The sequence below is a fragment of the Salvelinus fontinalis genome, chromosome 22 (genome assembly GCF_029448725.1).
Source record: "Salvelinus fontinalis isolate EN_2023a chromosome 22, ASM2944872v1, whole genome shotgun sequence".
Lineage (NCBI taxonomy): Eukaryota > Metazoa > Chordata > Actinopteri > Salmoniformes > Salmonidae > Salvelinus > Salvelinus fontinalis.
The window spans coordinates 8,344,807-8,360,012 of record NC_074686.1 but is presented as its reverse complement, the minus strand read 5'-3'; the positions used below and the strand labels follow the sequence as shown (position 1 = coordinate 8,360,012).

Genomic DNA, 15,206 nt, shown 5'->3' with positions numbered 1-15,206 from the left:
GAGTTACGTGGGGGACTGCTTGACGCAATCCGTGTTGACGAACAGCTGAACCAGCCCACTGGTCACAGGTGGCACTGGGAGCATTGGGCCGCCATTTTATGATGTCTAATATGGTCTCGAGAATAGCGCCATGTTAAACGGGCCTTAGTGCCCCCCATTGGCGCTCTGTTGTACTTTCTGATGCTGTGTGAGTTCGAGTCACTGCAGTTTCACATGAAGAGAAGATATAAAATCATGACAACATACAAGACACCACAAAAGCTTTCTCAGTGAGTAAGGACGAGTCTTTATTGGTGTTTTCGGGAAAAAACAGATCACATTCCTCAGCATCCCTATAGGCAGGATCAGTAGAGATTACTGGTGCAATTGGGTAGTGGTGTGCTCATGGGACTTGTAGTTTATTTATAACAGTCACAACAGGGAGTAGTTTGTAATCCACAAGGGGAAGGGAAAATAGGCTGTGCACATTACCCGCAATGCCGTTTAGTAGCATACCATCACTGTAAGGATGGGCTACAAATGCCCACAAAAAGTTGCAGTATGCATATACAGACACATAGAAAAATAGCACTGTCAAAAGTTTATAAGTTTCTGCAAACAAGTTCCAGGTATCAAAAAGTTGCTTCTTTCTCCATCAAAAGATGGACGGTGTTAGAAGCCTGCTGCTGGGAGATGTAGTTCAAATTCTTCCAGGGTTTCAAGTCCATAGTTTGTGGTTGTTTCAGCTTATGTTCAATTACAAAACACACGGACAAGACTACAGTCCAAGACTACAGTCCCCACAGTGCACCTGGAGCTTTGTACAGTCTCATTGGATGGTGCCGATAGTGAACAGGCTCATAGAAAATAATGTAGAGTAAAGATGGTCTTGAAAAATACAAGGGAGATCAAATGAGCACTGCATTCTCCCTTAAAAGTTGTAGCAAGGACAATAAATAGAAGGGTAATAATAACAACAACAACAACGATAATACTAGCAATCATAACTGTGATAATAATAATAATAAAACATAACATTGAATGCTATGTCTGAAATCAACAAAGACCTTCAAATCCAGAACTGGTTGAATTAGAACATCCCTCCCAAGGTGAGTTGGAATTCCATCGAACTCTACCTAATTGTACTGCCAAAATGGGCCAGCTCCAAAATGTATCCGGACAAACCCGGATAAAAAAATAAAACTAAGAATCACAACTTCTGTAATCAAAGTTAAGATTTATCGTAAGAGTTTGTTTTGTTTTGTCCCCCAGAACGCCTGAGAAAATGATAATGATTCCAATCATCTTATAGTGCATTTATATATTCAAGCTATGTATATTATTACATCTAGAGTCACGGATATTTTATATGTTCAAGGATATTATATACACACATATCTAGTGAGAGAATAGCTGGAGTATTTAATTGTACATGTGTACGGTGCATAAGGGTGCATTGTTTCACTGGGTTATCTTGTTGAGGAGAGGTATAGACATACTCTTGTGTGCGTCACTCTATACCAGACGTACTCTTACAGTACGACACGCAAAAATAAAGAACAAATCACAAAGAAATTAAAGGCTATAGGCAGTTCAGTTACTGTGTCGGGTTGTCTAGGTTCAGATGGAGGAACAGGTTGAGCACCATACATAGTCCACAATAATAATCATCATTATAATCAAACTCGGGGTGTGTTAAGTGGCAGCGTGCTCCGGTTCACTCTGAACACTGCCAACTTAACCTGGGCGGTCAATTCTAAACCAGTTTCACACTTCAAAATGGATCAAGGATGAGGGAGAGAGAGACAAATTCCCAGCATGTGCTGTAGAAAGTGAGGAAGTGTTATTTGCCTTGACTGGTTGTGTGCTATCGTACACCAGGCCTGTGTTTCAAGGTCCAGCTTGCTTTCAGGGCCAAATAGAGGACTGGCCACGCCTCATAGCTTGGTTTCTCTCTAGGTTTCTTCCTAGGTTCTGGCCTTTCTAGGGAGTTTTTCCTAGCCACCGTGCTTCTACACCTGCATTGCTTGCTTTTTGGGATTTTAGGCTGGGTTTCTGTACAGCACTTTGAGATATCAGCTGATGTAAGAAGGGCTTTTTAAATACATTTGATTTGAAATAAGAGTGTGCGTGTGTGTGTGCACGTACATGCAGGCGTGCATGTGTGTGTGTGTAATGTGAAAATGCATACGTAGTCACTGGTCCAGGTTATTGGACTGTTTGGCTAGTCATGTTTGTTTGCGGTGTGTGTCTGTCTGTGTTTGCGCCTGAGCCAAACATATTCACCCATCTACATGAATACCTGGCAACACATTTGACCGATATTTATTCACAAACATCAGTGCGTATGCAGCTGTTCTCGTGATAGATCACTGACTGCAGCATTTCAATAAATTCTCTCTCTCTCCCCCTCACTGCCAGACACACAATTAAAAAGATTTAATGCAAGAAAGGAATCAAAAAGAAGATAATAAATGAAAGGGCAACTCCACCACTTTTCACATTCATCATCTCCAGCACCGCCCCAACATCAACATATGTGAAAATTGTGTTTCCCCCAATGACATCTTCGGTGTGCATCATGTGATTTTTAAGCAATTATGAGTAGGCATTGCCTACTAATTTCCTACTAACTGGTTTAGGATCTAATTGGAAACACTTACCTTCCTCTATTTATTTTACTATAAAACATAGAAACGTGCCATTTTCACATATGTTGATGTTGAGGTGGTGCTGGAGTGAAAAAAAATTAAAATGTCCTTTAAGTGCTTGAACAAACCCACAAGAACACTATTTAAACTATACAATGTTTATTTAACCTTCTATCTGTTCATGTCCACAATCATTTACTAAGATACATCTCCTCACTCGCCGCCATGTTTTCCCTGGAAACAACCATTATACATTCTCTATTACGACCACTGACCCTTCTATCCTCTTCGGGATCGATGTCCCTAAACCGGGATGGTTGTTCAAAGTTCAAAATATATAATTTATCAATCTACCCTGTTGTTAAAACATCTTCATATAGGCCCGATCTCTCTACTAAACTCACCCATATATAAAATATACAAAAGAGTATTTCCAAAATCTCCTCTGAACTGTTTTTGCAAATATAAAAATATACAGTTTTCCTATGTTGAAATCTCTTTGCTTTCCTCTCTTCTGCCTACCTCTCCTAATCCTCCTCCTCTAGATATAGCTCATCCTCTGTTTTCTAGTTTGCCCATGCCTCCCTCCTTGCTCAGTACAGTTAAAAAATATACATGTTTAGTCATAGAAAAAATTACACATCTGTCCTCCCCTGGCTTGTCTCCTTGCCTTTAGCTTAAAAACATTAGTCGTCTGTGATCTGTATGACTTGAACACGCCCATCTGAATGGGTGCGCGTATGGCCTGCGTATTACCCGAAAAAACACTGCAACGCACCTGATATAAACACTGAATGACGTCATGACGCAACCTGTCAAAGAGACACGGGAAGTGAAACCAGCATAGCACAGATACACAAAATGAAGGCTGCACTCACTACAACACTGCGGGCTACTCACAACACGGATGCTTACGCCAGGTGCCATACAATGCTTACGTCACGTCTACGTAGGCCGTACGCGCACCCCCTCAACTAAAGTGCTGCCAATCTTGGGGCTGCCTTCTAACCGTCTCCCACCCTTCCCCTCATCTTCTTCTTCTTCCTCACAAGTCTCCGTGTCGGCTCTCGAACTTGTTGAGGATGTTGCGGCAGCGGCCCAGCTCCTTGTGCATGTCGGCCACTTCCTGTCTGAGAGCAGCGTTCTCTCGCTCCAGGAAGGCGGCGCGCACCGTGATCTGGTTCTCCTTGAGGCGCCGGGCGTCACGTGAGCGCTTGGCCGCCTCGTTGTTCTTGTAGCGCCGGCTCCAGTACTTGTCGTCCTGCAGGAGTCACGGCAAAGTAGAGGCGTGTTGTGGGGGGGAGAGTGGAGGAGAGGGGCAAGAAAGGTCAGTTTTATGATGGCAATGGGGGAAGGGGGAGAGGTGTCAAAGCTGAGCATTGTAGTTTCACACTTGAAGCATGTACAGTTGAAGTCTGAAGTTTACATACACCTTAGCCAAATACCTTTAAACTCAGTATAACAGTTGAGAGAATGATTTCAGCTTTTATTTCTTTCATCACATTCCCAGTGGGTCAGAAGTTTACATACATTCAATTAGTATTTGGTAGCATTGCCTTTAAATTGTTTAACTAGGGTCAAACGTTTCGGGTAGCCTTCCACAAGCTTCCCACAATAAATTGGGTGAATTTTGGCCCATTCCTCCAGACAGAGCTGGTGTAACTGAGTCAGGTTTGTAGGCCTTCTTGCTCGCACATGCTTTTTCAGTTCTGCCCAAATATTTTCAATAGGGTTGAGGTCAGGGCTTTGTGATGGCCACTCCAATACCTTGACTTTGTTGTCCTTAAGCCATAACTTTGTAAGTATGCTTGGGGTCATAGATACTTTGTACCCGTTTCCTCCAACATCTTCACAAGGTTCTTTGCTGTTGTTCTCAGATTGATTTGCACTTTTCACACAAAAGGACATTCATCTCTAGGAGACAGAGCGCGTCTCCTTCCTGAGCGGTATGATGGCTGTGTGGTCCCATGGTGTTTATACTTGCGTACTATTGTTTGTACAGATGAACGTGGTACCTTCAGGCGTTTGGAAATTGCTCCCAAGGATGAACCATTTATTTTCCGAGGTCTTGGCTGATTTATTTAGATTTTCCTATGATGTCAAGCGAAGAGGCACTGAGTTTGAAAGTAGGCCTTGAAATACATCCACAGGTACACATCCAATTGACTCAAATGATGTCAATTAGCCTATCAGAAGCTTCTAAAGCCATGACACAATTTTCTGGAATTTTCCAAGCTGTTTAAAGGCAGTCAACTTAGAGTATGTAAACTTTTGACCCACTGGAATTGTGATACAGTGAATTATAAGTGAAATAATCTGTCTGTAAACAATTGTTGGACTTGTGTCATGCACAAAGTAGATGTCCTAACCGACTAGCCAAAACTATAGTTTGTTAACAAGAAATGTGTGGAGTGGTTGAATAACAAGTTTTAATGACTCCAACCTAAGTGGATGTAAACTTCTGACTTCAACTGTATATAAAGATTTTATTAAAGCATGTGCCTTAATAACAATGCCGTCACAATGAGCTTCTGTACAGCAAGCAATATGAGAGTTTCCTACCTCATTCTCACCTTGTTATTTATTGCATGCATATCTACAGGCCAGTTCAAACTTGCCTCTCCCCTATGTGTGCCCTTCCTTGAGGCATGCCCCCGTTGTCATTCACTTGAGTAAGCAGGAAGTTTCCCCGCTTCGTATGATGCCATCGTGTTGCTAACTTTACCTTGAAGCTTCTTAGGTGCAAACTACGTTTAAAGCCAAGAATCTCAAGAAATGTAGTACCTTCTGCTCATCTGGGACCAGCATCTTGCGGGCTTTCTTGATCATGGGCTGTGGCTTGAGCTCCTCGTCCGAGAAGCGGTGCCTCCGGGGGTCGAAGGCCTCCTGGCCCGGCACGCTGGACAGCGCCACGTCCGCTGGGTCCGGGTCAAAGTTCACCATGACGTCAGCGGTGCCGTTGGCGACCAGTGAGCCTCCTGGCGGCCCGGGGTGGCAGGAGGAGGTGGTGGTGGAGGAGGGCGAGAGGTCTGGAGGCATGACCTGGCCACCTATAATGAGAGAGGCCAACAAAAACAAAACTTTTGGTTGGTCACATGCTTCCCACCGTGGCCAGGGTGAAGGGTCAAAGCCTCCAGCATGCCGAGAATAAGGTAAAGGGGATTTGTTATTTCTGTGTATATGGCAACATCACTCGTTTATAAACTGGCTGCTGCACGGTGGCTGCAGGGATACAGATCGTCCACCAGGTGGAAGCATAGGCTACATCAATCAGTCAGTCATGTGGTTGAGCTGGCTGATCCAGGATAAGCCGACATCAATGCCCAATCCTAATAACAACCATTTTGGGCAAAAAGTTGAAAGTGATCCAAGAACAGTGCTGCTGTGTAAACAACCTTCTACACACAGCACTGAGCTTTCGTATGGCCATTGCTCTCTCCCCCCTCTTTAACCTTTGATCAATGTCATACTATATTTCCCTCAGTTAGTAAAATTAGTATTATCTTTAAAGGAGTAGTTCAATATTTTACAACTTGATGTTAGATGGTTCATCACCCTGAAAGTAGTCCATGTAATCCAAGGTTCGGTTTTCAATAAACAGTCACTACCCACTTCAGCTATCCTTAGCCACCACAAGCTAAGAGTGAACGGAAGTGATGGGGGGCATGTGAGCATGTTTACAAAAATAATGTCCAAATCCACTGAAATCAATTTAAATCAACTCCATATTTAGTTTGATGTTGCTTAAAGGTGATTTTGCCATTTTAAAAAAAAAACACACATGCCCCCATCACTTCCATTGATTATTAGCTTGTTGTGTCTATAAAGTTAACTGAAGTTTGAGTTGCTGTTGAAAGAAACCTGATTACAGTTCCTCCTGGCCCATAGACTACTTTCAGGGTGAGGAACCATCTGTCATCAGGTTGTAAAATAGTGAACCAACCCCTTTAATATAATTTTTTTAGACATTTGATAGCAATACATGCTAATTTTCAAGGTAACACTTTGAAGCATGATTTTAAAGCATTCATAATCCAAACACACTATTATTTGTCGTTATTTTTTCACACTCCACTTTAAGCAGTGAAATTAGACTGCAATTTATTAGGCCTTTACAACACTGTTTTATTTCCCTGAGGTGTAATATGAGCTATAGCTATGGCCACAGCAGCTTTTTGTCAAGGCTATAGCCTAATCAAGACCAGCTGCTCTCTGGAAGACAACCAATACATTCCCTATACCTTCATAAATTAGCTATCACATAGCCATTTCATTTGACATTTCAATTAAATATTGGTCTCGGTGTTATTGATTATTGCATTCTCTCTGGGGAAATCAGTCTTGTTGGCAACAATTGTTTGATTGTGCTCTGTCTTTCGAAAACACTTGAGGAAATGCAATGCTGAAATGGAATGTAGGAAGTGTGTTACATAAAATGCATTCCCCAGTCCCCTTGCTCCATAGCCACCACAAAGACAGTTCCCTAGAATATCCCTCCAACCCAACATACCACCACCTCCCTCTACCTTATATTTAAAATATACACCGAATTCTTCCTTCCTAAGTATCCATAGGACAAACTACCCCCCCCCCCCCCCCCCATCACACACAAACAATACACCTCACCTTTCATTTCACAGCAGTCTTTCCCTCAGTCCTTGTCAACAACATGAAATTCTGAAATGTTATGTCACAATGTTGTTCAGTGTGTAAAGACACTGGTGTGGCGACATGGTGGCGTTATCTCTGCAATGTAAATCTCTCTGCTTCTTTATGCTAGGCTAGTCTTATGCAATGTTATCTCTCGCTCTCTGATTTACTCCCCCTCTAGGCCTCCCTCCAACCCCTCCCTCTTCCTACGCCCCACCCTTCCCGTCTCTCGCTCCATTGCTCTCTGCATCGGCACGTGACGTGATGCCTGCACATGGCCCAAGCGTGTGAGAGAGGGAGGGGAGAGAGTGAGGGAGAGAAAAATGACAGCTCTCTCTCCCTCTCTCTCTCTGTGCAGTTTTTACTGTACTGCAGAGTCTTCCTTAATAGCCTGTTCATCTCCACATTTCATTCAAATGAATCAATGTGGTAAAAGAGGGGAGTTTCTTAAGTTAACCTCACCATTTCAATGATTGATGTACTTGTGTATTTCTCCAAGCTAAGGTGTAACTCTGATTGTCTTTCCTGTGCTGTAACTAATCAGTGTAGGTTCTTTTTATAAATGTCGTGTGTTTGTGTTGCTCATATCTAGCAGATCTGTATTTGTAAACTCTGAGTGGTTGTTTTGGACCCAGTACCAGATCAGGCAAGAATGTTTTGTCAGAAAATAGAAAGTGACATAAATATTTGAAGGCTACAGTCCTTGTCTTTTTGGAAATGGAACTAAAATCTTACTGCTAGCAATGTCAGAAGAATCTGCCCCCCGCAACCCATGGAGTCTGCAATATAGGTCAAGTCACCTAAAGTGCAAACATTCAGTATATACAATAACCTTGATGGTTATTGTAAAGCATGTGCTTGTAGTTTTGAAAACGAAATGTACTTTATGAAGGTAGTATACAATAGTATGTGTTGTTTAGAAAATGCCACCAGAAGGCGTTGGTGTCAAAATAAAAGGGCAGTGAAAAGTCTACTGGACTAGCTTGACACTACACCCCGTCTTTTTATATAGCTTCTACTAATATTTTTGTCCCCTGTCCCATGCGCATCTCCGGCCAGCATCATGCCACCAATTTCACACTAGACAAATAAAACACAAAGCCGTTCCACTGGCTCTCATACAAACTTGTTTTAGCCTTTGAGCTCCACAAACTGCCGTGCTTTCCCCCACCAACCAATGCCGACCTAGGGAATGTTGAGGAGGGTGCAACTACTGCAATGACGGTTCCAGCAATCTTGCAACATTGTCGATATTCCACACACAAGATTTGCTCAGACACACAGATTTGTGTGTGTATTGTTGTGAAATTGTTAGATATTACTTATTAGATATTACTCCACTGCTGGAGCTAGAAACACAAGCATTTTGATACACCCGCAATAACGTCTGCTGAACACGTGTATGTGACAAATAAAATGTGATTTGATTTGACACACCAACGCAAGACATGCAACCATATGGTCAAAAAGAAACAAAACACTTGCATGGACACAATCAAACACACACACACGTACCTGGACCCACCCACACCCTCCCATCTTTCACCACACACCCTACTAACCACGTAGGCACTCGGGCCCTCCCATCATGCCTGGCAGTCCGTTTGGTGGTGGCGGCCCGTTGTCCAGGCCCAGCAGCGAGGAGGAGGAAGATGAGGAGGACATGGAGGATGATGAAGAAGAACATAGCGGAGGGGATGACGGCGGGCACTGAGAGCTCTGGTTGGGCACGGCCGACTGCAGGGAGCTCTGCGAGGGCACCTGGGCGCTGGCGCTGGCGCCGTTGCCACCTTTGCTGTGCATGGCCATGCCGTTCTCAGTCAGGAACTCCTCCAGGTCCATGTACTGCAGCTGGAAGAGGCCACCGTCGCTACAGGGTAGCGTGCGCTCCCACAGATGGGGCCCCAGGAAAGCCGACTGGGAAGGCCGACCACCTGGGCCCCCACCCATGGTGTCCTCGTCCGAGTCCTGGGGCTTGTCTTTGTCTGTTAGCGGGAGATTGGGAGGGAGAGAAAAAAAGATGGAGAGAAGAGAGATGGAGAGAGAGCGAGAGAGAATAAAAGAGAGAGAACATTGAGGAGAAGAAGAGATAGCGAGAGAGAGAGAGAAAGAAAGAAGGGCCATTGAGTGCAACAATCCAGCCTCTTCAGTGTTCATCACTGATGTCTCTTATCATCACATAATCTGCCTGCGAGCCTCGTGCCCTTATCAGCTTTGCAGGCAACCAACCGCCATTACATGGATGCATCAGCAACAGTGGCAGCAGTCTTCCCATTCACGCACAGGCTGGCTGAATAATGTGAGGAAGGGAGTGAGATGCTATGCAAATATCATGAAGGTGGACTGAAATGCTGCTCTGACATCATGAAGAAGAAGTGAGATGCTAAGCTAACGTCATGAGGAAAGAGTGAGATGCTAAGCTAACATCATGAGGAAAGAGTGAGATGCTAAGCTAACATCATGAGGAAAGAGTGAGATGCTAAGCTAACATAATGAAGGAAGAGTGAGATGATATGCTAACATAATGAGGCAAGAGTGAGATGGTAGGCTAACATCATGAGGAAAGAATGAGATGCTATACTAAAACTATTAGCAGAGGTGGCATCATCTTGTGTCTCAGCCCCTCATCCCCTTGAGTTGGAGGAGGTAATAAGGGGAGGCGAGAGCAATCAGATTAATGAGCAAGGAGAGGAGGCTCAAAAATGGGGGATGACTATCAGTGTGACCCCGCTGAGAGCTAGGCAGAGGATTGCACAGAGACAAGGCAGAAGTGGTAGGGGAAAGGGTGACAGGCCTGATTCATAGTGTGACGATCACACCCGGACTGTACTGGTGGCTCGGACAGCACAGCACATTATTGTCAGCACGCACACACATGCAGATGGAGAGGAGAGAGACATGTAGGAGGGAAGAGAGAGAGGGAGTGGAGAAAAAAAAGGGAATGCAAAATAAGAAAGAGTGACAGGAGAGAGGATAGAGAAGACAGGAGAAATGAGAGGGGAGAAAGGGAAGGGAAGCAACGCCAAATCAGAGAGAGGAGAAGGAACAAACAGAGGAGTAATTACAGGGAATGGAGACAGTAAAAAGAGACAGAGGGAATGAATATAAAAGGAGATGGGTTGATAAGGGAGAGGAAAGGGAAGAAGAGTGGAGATTAAAGAGATTCAAATAGGAGAGATGGCTGATAGGGCGACATTGGGGGATGAGAGGAAATATAGCAGATGATAATGAAGGGTGAGGAGAGAAATAAGAGGGAGTGCAAATAGGGGGAGGGGGGTGATGGGAGAGGAGAGAGAAGGAGAGAAAAGAGAGAGATGTGCAATGCAAAGAAAAAAAAAGGGATGAGAAGAGACAGACGTGAAGGGGGAGTGAGGGAGATGTGAGAAGTGCAAGAGGAGTGAATGAGGAGATATGGTAAACGTGCTAGAGGATGGAAAGGAGAATAGACGAGGGAGAGAGAGGAGAGACGCATACAGCATGTGGGTGTATACGAGGGCGAAGAACAAAGCATGCCAGGGAGAGGAATATACTGTTTTTGTTTTAAGGGAAATGCATCATGCATCGAAGCCTCAGGCAACTAACTCTCTCGGATGCAAAAAAGACTCAAGACTCCATCTCATGTAATAAAACCCTTCTCCATCCCTTTTTAACATTAGTGATGCACCACGACTATGCATGTTCTGATGGTGAACTTGATGCTGGTAGGCCCTTTGTGCTCGGACTCCAATGGAAGAGCTGTCAGTCTTGATCAGCATCATCTCACACACAAAGACCATCCATGTAAATGGTGGAGGGACGTTGTTCAACTATATAGCCACCAGGGGGAGGATGTTAGCCAGACAGAAGTTGACTGAGGTTGTGACATCCAGTCAACTTAAACGTTAAGTCCCCTATTTAGAGGATTTTGTGTGGTTCTGGACCGGTTCCGCCCGTCATTTTTGTGTACAGAGCACTCTGTGAACGGCATAACATCAATGGCTGTGCACTCCATGAAAGCTCTGGTTGTCCCGTTCCGCATGCTTCTCTCCGCTCTCATCTGAGACGCAGTATGTGAAAATCTAACACCTCATTTTCGTAGGGAGCAACACGTCACATTTTCTGGCCTATCCAGACAAAGGATCAATATCCTCTGACTGTGAGCCTTGTAGCTCCGCTTCCAATAAACACCTCACACGAAACGGGAAAGCCTAGCGATTGCAGCAAAAGCGTCTCGCTGGGACGTTCCCAGCTGGATTTAGATCTTTCAACAAGAAAAGATTAAAAATAATTTTGTAGAATTTCAACAATACCACTTTCAATTGCTCAAATAGGAACTTGTGCTTAAAGCTGAAGTTGTAACAAGTTAGCGGCCGCTTAAATGGCGTCTCTGCTTTGCTGGGCAGAAACTTGTCCGTCGTCATTTATATGAAATGGTGCCAATTTTGTACTGTCACTAAGTGTGATCATATATATTTCACAGTTATAGGAAAGGTGGAATATTATAATAAGTAATTTATCATTTGAATGTTACAATATTTAGAAAGCATTTAAATAATGTCAAGACCTATTTTTGTTGAATTCATAGGTTGCACCTCCGTCAGGAACGTTCTCAAGCCGCCCTCTATCAGCGGCACAATAGTGGTGCCTAAAATCGTGATAAGCCCAGTCGTTCTGGACTGTTTAGTGTAAATTACAATATAGTGCCTGGAAATACGATGGCATTGGTAAAGTAGTGAAATGTTTAGTAGGAAACAACTTTGCCACCATTATCATGTCGCAAAATGTACTTTAGACAGATGGCAATGTTGTCATTGGCTAGCAAAGTTCGTCCCAAAAAATAGCTAGCAAATCTAACCTTAGGTAGCTAAAAATCAGGTGACCTCCCCTCAATTTTAGCTAACGTTGTACTGCCTCTAAAGTCAATCTGGCGACATCAAAATGATGACAAAGGGTTTTGCTACAAATTAATTGCCTCCCTTTGAATGGCATTGTATTTCCAAGCCAATGTAATGCACTTTTTGATGAAATCTTCATCAGCGCTCATTGACGATGCATTGAGTTGAACGCTCAGTTGGGCATCAGTACAATTCGAACGTTCAAAACAATATCGTGACGAAACACGCAACCCATGAATAGGAAAAAAATGATACATGATTTTTTTTTTTCCATCATAAATGTACTGTAAATTTGAGTTTGTGTCCTCAAAAGTAACTACACCTCGGCAATTTATTTTTAAAAATACCAGAAAAGTGAGACTTTAATCTTTCTGGCAGTATAAGAATTACTAGGTATTGCTTATGGCACTTATGATAAATAATACTTTCGGGTATGTCTGTTTAGGCAGAATGGGTACTTAAAATGGCTCTAGTGTGAAAATCAATGTTTGTTGGATTGAGAACTGGTGTTAGACATCTTTATACACTGAGTGTACAAAACATTAAGAACACCTGCTCTTTCCCTGACCAGGTGAATCCAGGTGAAAGCTATGATCCCTTATTGATGTCACTTCAATTAGTGTAGATTAAGGGGAGGAGTCAGGTTAAAAAAATAATGTTTCAGTTTTGAGATTGTGTGTGTGTATGCCATTCAGCAGGTGAATGGGCAAGACAAATGTAAATGCCTTTGAACGGGGTATGGTAGTAGGTGCCAGGCGCACCGGTTTGAGTGTGTCAAGAACTGCAACGCTGCTGGGTTGTTCACGCTCAACAGTTTCCTGTGTATATAAAGAATGGTCCACAACCCAAAGGACATCCAGCCAACATGACACAACTGTAGGAAGCATTTGAGTCAACATGGTACAGCAACCCTATGGAACACTTGACACCTTGTAGAGTCCATGCCCCCAACTAATTGAGCCTGTTCTGAGGGCAAAAGGGGGTGCAACTAAATATTAGGAAGTCATTCCTAATGTTTTGTACGCTCAGTGTACATCAATATCATGAGCTATGACTTTATTGCAGGTCTTTATTGAAGGATGAAAGCACTAATGTTCAACGCTGTTTGTGTGTGTGTGTGTTCTTGTTGCTGTGTTGTCTTAAAAATATGAACCTATTTCCATAAGTAATGCATGATACAAGTCAAAGCAAGAATTGTCAAGCCTATACACTTTATATTTATAAACATGAATTCAAGCCAACAGAATGAAAACAAAGATTGCAGGCCAGCCTGTGTGTGTGTGTGTGTGTATTTATTCATTTAAACATTTGATATGCATGAACTTTCCCCTTCCTTCCCTCCCTGCCCCCACCACACACACAGACACACACACAAACCTCACCTTTCATTGCACAGCAGTCTTTCGCTCGCTGGTCAGCCTTGATGGGCAGCTGTAGGAGAGTCTTGAGGCTGGCCATGGAGTTCAAGTGTCCGCCGGTCGGGACACTACCCGCAAGGTTACCCGTACTGAACTGTGGGCTCGCTCCGGCCGGGAGGTCAGGCGGTAGGAGTTGTGTGAGCGGCCTAGACATTGGTACGCCGTTGATTCCCACCGTGGAATGAACGCGGAATTTATCCGATTAATCCACAAACGATTGACTGGCTGTCAGCGGGTTCACAACACAGTGACGTGACGATTAAAAAGGTGGACAGTTGAATACACACTGCTACACCAACTGTTATTTACCTCATTCGAACACCGAATGATAGTTTTTCTAAATATGAATTAAGAAAGTGCTAGAGAATAATAGTGAAATTCGACATATCAAATATAACTTGACATCAACAATAAACTATTGCTCTTCCAAATGTCCATGGAGAAATCAAAAGTGAAAATGATGTCCTCAAAGAAATGTCCATGGTCAAATAACTGTTCGATTCTATAATCTTGCCAGATGCAAGGGGCCCTTTAATAAATCTCTTATTCCAGACTCTATCTATGAGATAAACAAAGTTGGACATCAGCGCTCAGATTTCGCGAAACCTGCCTTGCTTGATGATGTCCGTTTATTTGAGGATAATAGGCATCGCACCGAGTTGATTTTCTTCTTGACCTGGACAAAAATATTCCACGAAAAATAATTGACATGGATTTTGGAGAAATGCCTATAATATAACGGAGAGCATTGAATGTGTAGTCCTACGTAAAGTCTCAAAACTCAAAGAAATCCAATAATAGAGAAAGTTGAAAAGAAGTGTATGTTTGGGGGTGGAGGGGGGGGTAAAGGGTGGGGGGTGATAAGGGGGAAAAAGGCTTCGTCAAATAATATCCAACAACATGAGAGTAGTATAGATGTTGATGTCCCTTGTTTTCCTCTCCCCACTTAGTCGCGCGCGCTCTCTCTCTCCCTCCCTCTTTCTCTGTCGTTATTTTTGTCGTTCACCTTCACCCACTCCCTCCCTCCCTTTCTGTAAACTGCCAGCAAGGAAGCAACCGAGCGCGGCGCGGCTAGAGTCAGCTGGAATGAACACGGGCCGCTCTCATGACATCACCGCTCGCCGGGATTGGCGCTGGGGGAGAGACTGATCAATATTCATGATCCACACCTACTAAAACGCCCCAAACAGCATTAATGAGTACCTCCATAAGCAAAACAGTTACAGAAGGAGTTGTTGATTACTCTTCTCAAACCACAACCACCATAGCAAGTCGCCTCCTGCACAACTTTCAATGGCCCTCCTGGTGATGGAACCGATGGAACACGTGGTTTACTTTACTGTCAGTCATAAAGGTAAACCAGTAACCACGAGATTAATGAACCAACATACATATATGTTTAATTGATTATGATCACGGGTCCTGTAGCCAATCCTATGCCAACACAAGAATGGAATTGCTCTGCAATGTTCAGTAGCCTCATTTATTTTCAAAGATTTTACCAATAAATTCCTTGTATGCTACTTGGTGTGTGGGCTATCTCTGAAATTTAAAGGATTCGGATCCCTTTCGTGATTTTGTGTGATAGTTAAATTAAACAAATCATTCAAATCATCATTATCAATATTATCACA

At 43.4% G+C, this 15,206-nt stretch overlaps 1 protein-coding gene across 1 annotated transcript; it reads right to left on the bottom strand.

The window, feature by feature from the left end:
• Positions 1-262: 262 nt before the first annotated feature.
• On the bottom strand, positions 263-14,583 carry LOC129819693 (hepatic leukemia factor-like). Its single transcript, XM_055876179.1, has 4 exons — positions 13,537-14,583; positions 8,843-9,265; positions 5,415-5,680; positions 263-3,891 (listed from the first exon to the last, which is right to left on the bottom strand). Exons 1-4 carry the CDS (start codon positions 13,724-13,726, stop codon positions 3,676-3,678), a joined length of 1,095 nt encoding a protein of 364 aa, XP_055732154.1. The 5' UTR covers positions 13,727-14,583; the 3' UTR covers positions 263-3,675.
• Positions 14,584-15,206: the final 623 nt, after the last annotated feature.